This window comes from Lactuca sativa, chromosome 7, assembly GCF_002870075.4.
Source record: "Lactuca sativa cultivar Salinas chromosome 7, Lsat_Salinas_v11, whole genome shotgun sequence".
NCBI classification, from domain to species: domain Eukaryota; kingdom Viridiplantae; phylum Streptophyta; class Magnoliopsida; order Asterales; family Asteraceae; genus Lactuca; species Lactuca sativa.
This window is the reverse complement of record NC_056629.2, coordinates 13,368,018-13,378,006: the sequence shown is the minus strand read 5'-3', so window position 1 is coordinate 13,378,006 and position 9,989 is coordinate 13,368,018. Positions and strand designations below refer to the sequence as shown.

Here is a 9,989-nt window from a genome sequence, read left to right as displayed (position 1 = left end):
ATGCTTATATACTTGATTATATAACTATTTTCAATCACACTAGATATACTTAAGTCGTTTTACAAGAAATAAAAGTCATAGTTTACGTAAATATATTAAGGTTCTTGTGAGACTCACATTTAGTCGTACCTACCTAACGTACGCGACAAGTCCTATTAGTTATAACCAGAGTCTCCTGGAGGGAGAACGGGAGTTTGTGTATAGATCTATACGGGGTTGACATCCCACACCTAAGCTGTTTGCTACAGCTAGACTAGGCCAATATAGCGACTCACATAGGGAATAACAACACCATTTTGGTTTACGGGAAGCTTTACTTCGTTAGTTTATTAGAATAAATGAAACTATATATGCAAATGTTTGTACACTATTCATTTTCATCATGGTCTTAGGGTTTAAGACTACAATTGCTATTAAGAAAATATTGGATTTTATGGACACATTCATTTTCACTCTACAAGGAAAAGACACATAGAGAGTAACAACATTATTTAGATTTACAAAAGATTTACACTCTACTAGTTTTTACAAAATACCAAACTATGTTTCGTATACTTTGTAAACTGATTTCACCACTCGGGTCTTAGGGTTTTAAGACCACAACACCTTTCTATACAGAAAATATAAGATTTTTTTGGGGATACACTCTTTTCAAATATAAACAAAGGATAATAAAGGACATGCATGCAATTATACACGTTTTTGAACGAGACTAACAAACTACTTTTTATATAAAATATTGGATTTTCTGGAGTTTTAAAACTTATTATAAGCAACGATATTACAATGTTTTTCCTTACAAACATGCTTATGAACTCACCAACATGATATGTTGACGCTTTTCAAAACGACTTGTATTCTCAGGGACTCAGTGAACAGGTACTCGAGCCTTGGATCATGATTTATTTACTACCTTTTGAGCAACCTCATTTTATGTTATTTTGTGTAATTGTTAAACAAGTACAAATTGTAAAACAATGAATGTTGTTATATGGTAATGTATGATGTTTGGTTGCTATGTTTCATTCATATTCAATCGTTATGATACTGTACATGAAGTCATCCGCCCCCAGATGTTTCCGCTGTCCTGGTTCGGGGGTGTGACAGATTAGTATCAGAACATTATTTATAGTGAACTAGTATAGTTAACCATACAAGACATACAACTATAAATATAATAAGACTAAAACACTCTGACTAAAAGTATACTTTAAAGATATAAGTATTTATTAAAAGTATACATACTTACTAGGACCGTATCATACTTTATAAAATTACCCAAATGATCCTTGAGGTTTGTAGTTTATTGCAAATTTGGTACAAGGGTAAAGTTGTCTTTTTCAATAAAATACAAGAACTGAAAAGTTAGATTTAACAACATGAACACCTTTCATGTAATTTTGCAAACCACAAGGACTAGTGGTGTGACGTTATCCATAAAAATCTTCAAAGTGAGATATTTTGAAAACCACATGGATTAAGTTTGAAATTTTGTGTTAGAAAAACAAGTTAGAAACCACATACAAACCATAAGGACCATTTATGCAATTTAGGAATACAAATTTTATATACAATTGTACCTACAATATATTTACTCACAAAGTTGAGGGAATAAATGTAGTTTAACTATACTGTAAGGATCTAAATGAAACTGTTTCATATTTACAAACTAACCCCGTCGCATTCATCTTCCTTCCTCTTCTTCGCAAAAACCAGTAGGGTTTATCACTGCGCATCTAAACCCCCAACACCATGGCTGGATCGCGATCCTCTACGACGCGCCTACTATACACTCTACGTTCATCCATCTATCCATCATCAAGATCGCCAACACCACCATCACCCATCACTGCTCTCCTCCATCTCCACCGTCACTACTCCGCTGCACCAGCCGTGAGGGCGAAGGATGATAAGGAACCATGGTGGAAGGAGTCGATGGAGAAAGTGAGAAACATCGGAATATCGGCGCATATTGATTCGGGAAAAACGACGCTTACGGAGAGGGTTTTGTTTTACACGGGGAGGATTCATGAGATTCATGAGGTCAGAGGGAAAGATGGCGTTGGTGCAAAGATGGACTCGATGGAATTGGAGCGAGAGAAAGGGATTACTATTCAGTCCGCAGCTACTTATTGCACTTGGAAAGATTATCAGGTGATTTCATTTCCTTCTTTATTTGCTACTTTTCTATAAAGTTGGATGAATTTGTCAAACTGTTGTTTAAAGTTTAAGGAACTCGCCAATTTTAATTCAAATTCATCATGCACCCTCACAAGTCGATGCGTATGTACTTTTCTGGAAGTTAGGGATCATGATTTGTTCCTTGTTACTATTTTTCTTGAACCAATAGACAATAGAAACGGGTTTTTATGATATGTTAAGTTTGATCTGTAGATTAAGGAAGTAGGTCTTGATTTGAGAGTGTAGATTTAGGTGTTTTTCTTGATTTATATCCATTTAAAGTGGTGAAATGATCGTTTCTAGGATTCATATGAGTTATATCTTCAATCATTTAAGTTACTCACAAGGTGTTTTCTGTTTCTAGCTTTATGACTTTCTTAATCCTTCTATTGCTTTCATTGTTTCTGCTTGGAAGATTTGGTTTTTGTTTCACTTAGCAATAAAAGCATGCTGTTTTCACTTTTTACAGGTAAATATAATCGATACTCCAGGTCACGTGGACTTCACAATTGAAGTTGAGAGAGCTCTGCGTGTTCTTGATGGTGCAATTCTTGTCCTCTGTAGTGTTGGTGGTGTTCAAAGTCAGTCAATTACTGTTGATAGACAAATGAGAAGATATGAAGTTCCAAGAGTTGCTTTTATCAACAAACTTGATCGAATGGGGGCAGATCCATGGAAGGTTCTCAATCAGGTATTTCTTTTCTTCCCCTTTTTTCAAAAAGAGGGCAAATTTGTAAAAAAAAATATAATATTATTTCCTTGATTTTCTCTATTAGGCAAGGAAAAAGCTTCGACATCACAGTGCTGCAGTGCAAATGCCAATAGGATTGGAAGAGGACTTTCAGGGTCTTGTGGATCTTGTGCAACTAAAGGCTTATTTCTTTCATGGCTCTAGCGGGTTTGTATTTATTTCACAAGATTAACTTCTATTTTTTTTTAAATAACAAGATAGTGACTTTTATATTCTTTTGTCAGTGAAAAAGTTGTAACAGAAGAAATTCCAGCTGATATGCAAGCAATGGCTGCAGAAAAGAGACGTGAGTTAATTGAAGCAGTCTCTGATGTTGATGATCAGCTTGCTGAAGTATTCCTCAATGATGAACCTATATCAGCTGCTGATCTTGAGGTATATTATTAGCATTTTGGGTATAAAATGTAATTTATACAAAGTTTCTGGGGTATAAAATGTAATTTGAAACAGGCAGCCATTCGTAGAGCAACTATAGCCCGGAAATTTATACCAGTATTTATGGGTAGTGCATTTAAGAATAAGGTAAGTAACATCACTTTGTACTTTTCTTTGAGATGATAGGAATACTTTTTATTCTTTAAATTTAAACATTCCTGTTTTCAGCATGAAGTAAAACATTTTTTTTTCTCTTTAGGGAGTACAACCGCTTCTTGATGGCGTTCTTTGTTATTTGCCTAATCCACTTGAAGTTGACAATTTTGCCCTTGACCAATCTAACAAGGAAGAAAAGGTAACCAATTTTATAAAACGAGTTTTTGTGTTTATATTCCAATGGGTGTTATATGATGTAACAATTTATGGTTGGGATGCTGACAGGTCAAGCTGTCTGGAACGCCAGCTGGACCAATGGTTGCATTGGCTTTTAAACTGGAAGAACGACAATTCGGTCAACTGACATATTTAAGGTATTTTCATCTGAATTTTTTATGTCCATTTGTTTTGAAATAAGTATATAACTGATGGTTTTATTTCAATTTGTAGAATCTATGAAGGTATTCTCAGGAAAGGCGAATTCATAACAAATATTAATACAGGAAAGAAAATTAAAGTGAGTTGTAGATAGATGTTTTTGATATAGAAACGTGTTAATTGCAACAAAATAGAAACATACTTTTATTTATTTGTTTATTATATTAAAATTGTGACAGGTATCGAAACTAGGCCGGATGCATTCAGATTCTATGGAGGTACTAATTTCCATTAAAACTTTTTTACTTTCCATACATGAATAAATAATTATGACTTTTTTTTTTATTAATGTTTAATTATGGAAATTACCATTCAGGACATTCAAGAAGCTCATGCAGGTCAAATTGTAGCAGTATTTGGATTAGATTGTGCATCAGGAGATACTTTTACAGATGGATCAGTCAAATACACCATGACTTCCATGAATGTTCCGGAACCTGTTGTGTCATTAGCTGTTTCACCTGTTTCAAAAGATTCCGGAAAACAAGTATGATTTCCAAATATAAAATATTTATTTTTTAACTTTTCTTGAAACTAATAATGTTTATTTTTATCATAAAAAATATATATTCAGTTCTCAAAAGCTTTGAATCGTTTTCAAAGAGAGGACCCCACATTCCGTGTTGGATTGGACCCCGAGAGTGGTCAGGTATTTAATATTAATATATATATATATATATATATATATATATATATATATATATATATATATATATATATATATATATTCATCATAAAAATATTTATTTTTTGAAACTAAATTTTGTGTCGACTTCAGACAATTATATCGGGAATGGGAGAGTTGCATTTGGAAGTTTATGTGGAGCGCATTAAAAGGGAATATAAGGTACACCGTTGTTTTAGTTAAAAAAAATCACTTTCTTTGAAACAAATCAACAGTTATTATTTATTTATCTAATTTACTTGCATGTTGCAAAAGGTTGATGCAACTGTTGGAAAGCCTCGTGTGAACTTCAGAGAGACAATTACACAACGTGCAGAATTTGATTATTTACATAAGAAGCAAAGTGGAGGCCAAGGTCAATATGGAAGGGTGGTTGGGTAAGACTCACCAAATGTATATATTTATTTCATTACTAAAATTTGGTAGATTTTTAATGCCCTAGTTGGATAGATTTCAAAGTACAACAATCTATTATTACTTGGTATGCTTTTTATTAAATTTGTTTTTTTTTGGGTAAAATAAAATGATAGGTATATGGAGCCACTGCCAGCTGGATCAGAGAGGAAATTTGAATTTGAAAACATGATAATAGGACAAGCTATACCCTCCAACTTCATCCCACACATTGAGAAGGGTTTCAGGGAAGCTGCCAATTCGTAAGTGCTATTATTAAATAATAATCATACTTGTGTTTGTTATTGTTATCTTTATATATTTATTATAAAAAACTCTTAACTTGTTTTAATTGTATATGTGCCAGGGGTTCTTTGATTGGATTCCCAGTTGAAAATATTCGTGTGGTTATGACAGATGGTGCTTCTCATGCTGTGGATTCCAGTGAACTTGCTTTCAGATTAGCTTCAATTTATGCTTTTAGACAGGTAGCTTCAATATATATATATATATATATATATATATATATATATATATATATATATATATATATATATATATATATATATATATATATATACATTCATAAATGAAATGAATAAGCAAGCAGAAAGGTAATCTAACTGTGTGAGTTAATGTGAAACAAACAGTGTTATGCAAAATGCAAGCCAGTGATACTGGAGCCTGTGATGTTGGTAGAATTGAAAGTGCCAACTGAATTTCAGGGCACTGTTGCTGGTGACTTGAACAGGTAAATTTACTGCTGCCTGTAATTTTTGTCATTTATCTGTTTTAACCATATTTATAAATACAGGAGAAAAGGCATAATTGTTGGAAATGACCAAGATGGAGATGATTCTGTCATCAATGCCCTTGTAAGTAAATTATAAACAAACCATACACATCGCCTCAGTATTAAGACTTAAAAAAATAAATATATTTTGGGTTTCAGGTCCCACTGAACAATATGTTTGGATACTCAACAGCTCTTCGTTCCATGACACAGGTCAGTTTCTTTACTCATAATAGCAACCTGCCTACTTATTTATTTTACCAAATAAATTTATAGTTAGAAAAAAGGTAGTCAAAATTAAGTAGATAGATATATACTCAACTAGTTTGTTAGATATTTAAAAAATATATATATATGGGTTTGTATTAAATTATGCAGGGAAAGGGTGAATTCACCATGGAATACAAAGAACACTCACCAGTTTCTGCAGATGTGCAAACACAATTGATCAACGCCCATAAACCCAAGGCTGAATAATCTCATGGGAAATATATTTTATTATTATTTTTTTAAAGAAATTTCTAGGATATATTTGTACTAAGAGCTTGTTATTTGTTGAGACCCAAAGTTGGTCAGTAATTTTGTAACAACCAAATAAATCCTCATAGAATATACAAGTTTTTACTAAACTCTGTTACTTAGATTGATTGACCTAAAACTTAGGTCCACAACTTTCCCACATTCAGAATAATAATCATTTATATTTATTGTGAAGGAATGATTTGCCAAAGGCTATGAAAGAGCCATGCCAAATGTTATGATTGTGAAATGGAATTGTAGGTTTTTTTTTTTTTTTTTACCGACTACAATCATCTTTTCACTAAATATGCATGATAGTATTTAATTATAAATGTAGTGTGAATAACTATCGAGAATCGTGAAAAAGGCTGTCAAATTTCAATAAATATGGATGATAGTATTAACTATATAAGTATAGAGAGGGTAACTAGTTACAACTTTAAAAAAATGTTGTCAAAGTTTCATTAAATATGCATGATAATCTTGAAGTGTATAAAAATAAGAGAAAATTGCAAATATAACCAAATTCCTTAATTATTTTGTGGAAAATAGTAAAAAAATAAAAAATAAAAATAAAAAACCCAAATTACAAATTCTTTAACCAAATTCATACTATTTGCATTTGATACGTTTGGTTTCCTCGCATCGGATGTGGTAGAACTTCTTAAAAGAGTACAACGAATCATGCATAGTAACGTTATATCCCCTAGATCTTCGGATGTAGTCTTTAAAATAATTAACTTACCATTCAAAAAGGCTTAGCGGCACAGCTTGTTGCCCGTTTGCCATCTCACTCATTGTACGATGACAATTAAAAAGATCGGGTTTAACCTATGATAAAAAAAAATTACAAATATAGCCATGAAAATCGTAGATGGATAAGTCTATCTGCGATTTTTGCAGAGAAAGCGTAATCGTGCTTTAGCGACTTGTATGTTTGTAGGTTGTTGTTGGTTTTTTTTTTTTTTTTTTTTTTTTTTTTTTTTTTTTTCGTATAAATACCCTAATCTTTGACTAAAATTACAGATGAACTAAGTTCATCTACGATTTCCTTTCATCCCATCTGCGATTTTGCGGATTTTTAAATTTTGACTACAAAATTGATAGCGTTTAACTACGAAACAACATTATTATATATAAAGTTTTGCTAAAAATTATCAATTTAATTCTTATTTCTTAGGAATATTTGCTTATAACATCTCTAATAAAATGAATACTCCAACAAAAACTTTGAAAATATTTGAAAAATAAAATCGTCCGCCTCTGGAGAGAGTTCTCCAAAAAAAAGTTTGAAAAATGAAAGAAAAAAAAATTACGTTTTTATACCCCTGAAAAAGGGGAAAATCACAGATGGACGCAAATCACAGATTGACTGAGTCCATCTGCGAATGTACAAGTCGTGAAAGCACATATGTGCCTTAGCGACTTGTACGTTCACAGATGGACAAGTAAAATCACAGATGGACTGAGTCCATCTGCGATTTTAATGACTATTTTTGTAATTTGAATTTTTTTTGGTTATTATCCACAAAGTAATTAAGGAATTTAGCTATATTTGCAACTTTCTCTAAAAATAACACCGATAACTAGTCATTGAAAGTGTTTGAGATTTTCAAAAGATTTATTGACTTTTCAAAAAGATCAGTAAGTCTAAAAAATAGTTGGCTAGTAAAAAAGCACTTTTAAATGTAGCTTTTTAATTTCTTTCAAAAATGTCATTTTTAAAAATTTAAGATATACGGAAAATTTTCTAGTTTTTCAAGAAAAATTTCAAATTAAAATAAAATTTTTGAAAACACATTTGATTGATTCATTTTTCAATTTTTTTAAGAAAATGAAAATTTTATATTTTCCAAATTGTATGTAAATTAGGCAAGTGAATTTTACAGTTTTTCAAAAATTTCTAAATTATGATAGAAAATGAAAACTCTATCAGTTTCAAACAAACGTGTTTTTTAAAATTTTCATTGAAAACTGAAAATAAAAACTCAACCTTATTTTTTGAAAATATTTTCTCAAAAAAGGAAAACAGTTTTTCACAACCAAACGCATTTTAAGTGTTTTCTAACTTTTTGAAAAAACTTATAGCGTATTCGTTTAAAAAGACAATACTATCTTTCAAACTTACCATTCTCCTTACCACGTCTTAAATAAACTCGCCTATATCATGAACTATATAAAATATTATGTAAGAATGTCATTTTTGATTATTTTACATATATAAAATAATATAAATATTTTTTAAAAAACAGTTTATCAACTTATAGCTTTTTGATTACACATAAGCTAATCTAAATACTTTTTAATTTTTTTTTGCCGCCACATATACTAATAAACACTTTTGTCAAAAAATGCCTATCTAGCTAAATAAACAATCTCGAACACCCCATAATTGTGAAAAAGTTTGTTGATTTTTCACAAAATATGCATGATATTGTTAACTATATAAATAGTTAACTATATAAATATAGTGAGAATAACTAGTTAGAACCATAAAGAAAATTTTCTCATATTTTCACTAACTATACATAGGGGTGCAAACGAGCCAAGCTACCCGCGAGCTATTCGGGATCGGATCGTTAAAAACTCGACTTGTTACCGATTTTAAACGAGTCCGAACCAAGCTCGAGCTTAATATTAAGCTTGTTTATTAAATGAGTTCGAGCTTGAGCCTATGTCTTTAAGCTCGATTAGGTTCGCGAGCCTAAACGAGCCTTTATATAATAATATATATATATATATATATATATATATATATATATATATATATATATATATATATATATATATATATATATATATATATAAACATATTAGGGGAATTATGGATTTAGGATATTAGTAAACGAGTTTCTTAACGAGCTCGAGCTGAGATTAAGCTTATTTAGGCACGTCAGATAAAAAACGAATCGAGCCCGAACCCGAGCCCGAAGCGAGCCTGGCTAGGCTCGTTTGCACCACTAACTATACATGTGGATCTTTAAGTGCATAAAAATGATACAAATAACTAATCAAAATTAATGAAAATGATTGTTGATTTTTTTCACTAAATATGTATGATACTATTAAATATATAAATGTAGTTTGAATAACTAGTAGAAATTATGAAAAAATGTAGTCAAATTTTCATTGAATATGCAGGATAGTATTTTTGTATAAAAATGGTACGAATAACTAATTAGAATTAGGAAAAAAAAGTTGTCAGTTTTTCATTAAATAAGTAGGATACTATTCAATGACGAATAACTTGTAAAAAGTTGTGAAAAATAATGTATTTTTTTTACTAAATATGTATTCAACTATATACATACAGTGCACATGTAGTCAAAACTATAAATTTAGTGAAATTTATAGTTGCATCATGTTGTCTATATTATAGACAATCTTCTCTAATAAATGAAAGTTTTTTTTGCCACGTGTCATACTCACATTCATTTTGCAACATGTTATTTTATGGTTATTTTGAATTAATTTTTATTCTACATGTAATTTTGTGGTTTTCTTATTTTATTAATTCCATATGGTATTTAAATTTAATAATAAATACATGTCAATTCTATTAATAGACTTTCCTCATAATTTTATATTTCTTATAAATTTAAAATTTTCAAATGTTTATATATATTTAATTGTTTTAAATGTCTCACACCTAGTGTTGTATAAATTATAAACCAGAAAGGTAAAATTTGATCAATGGC

At 30.5% G+C, this 9,989-nt stretch overlaps 1 protein-coding gene across 1 annotated transcript; it reads left to right on the top strand.

Annotated features, from left to right (window-relative positions):
- Window positions 1–1,685: 1,685 nt before the first annotated feature.
- On the top strand, window positions 1,686–6,486 carry LOC111906020 (elongation factor G-2, mitochondrial). Its single transcript, XM_023901760.3, has 19 exons — window positions 1,686–2,154; window positions 2,651–2,872; window positions 2,958–3,079; window positions 3,157–3,307; window positions 3,383–3,454; window positions 3,567–3,662; window positions 3,749–3,837; window positions 3,914–3,980; window positions 4,081–4,119; window positions 4,218–4,388; window positions 4,476–4,550; window positions 4,680–4,748; window positions 4,842–4,963; window positions 5,117–5,242; window positions 5,347–5,467; window positions 5,630–5,730; window positions 5,794–5,854; window positions 5,932–5,985; window positions 6,151–6,486. The coding sequence occupies exons 1-19, from the start codon at window positions 1,753–1,755 to the stop codon at window positions 6,247–6,249; spliced, it is 2,259 nt and encodes a 752-aa protein (XP_023757528.1). The 5' UTR covers window positions 1,686–1,752; the 3' UTR covers window positions 6,250–6,486.
- The last annotated feature ends 3,503 nt before the right edge of the window (window positions 6,487–9,989 follow it).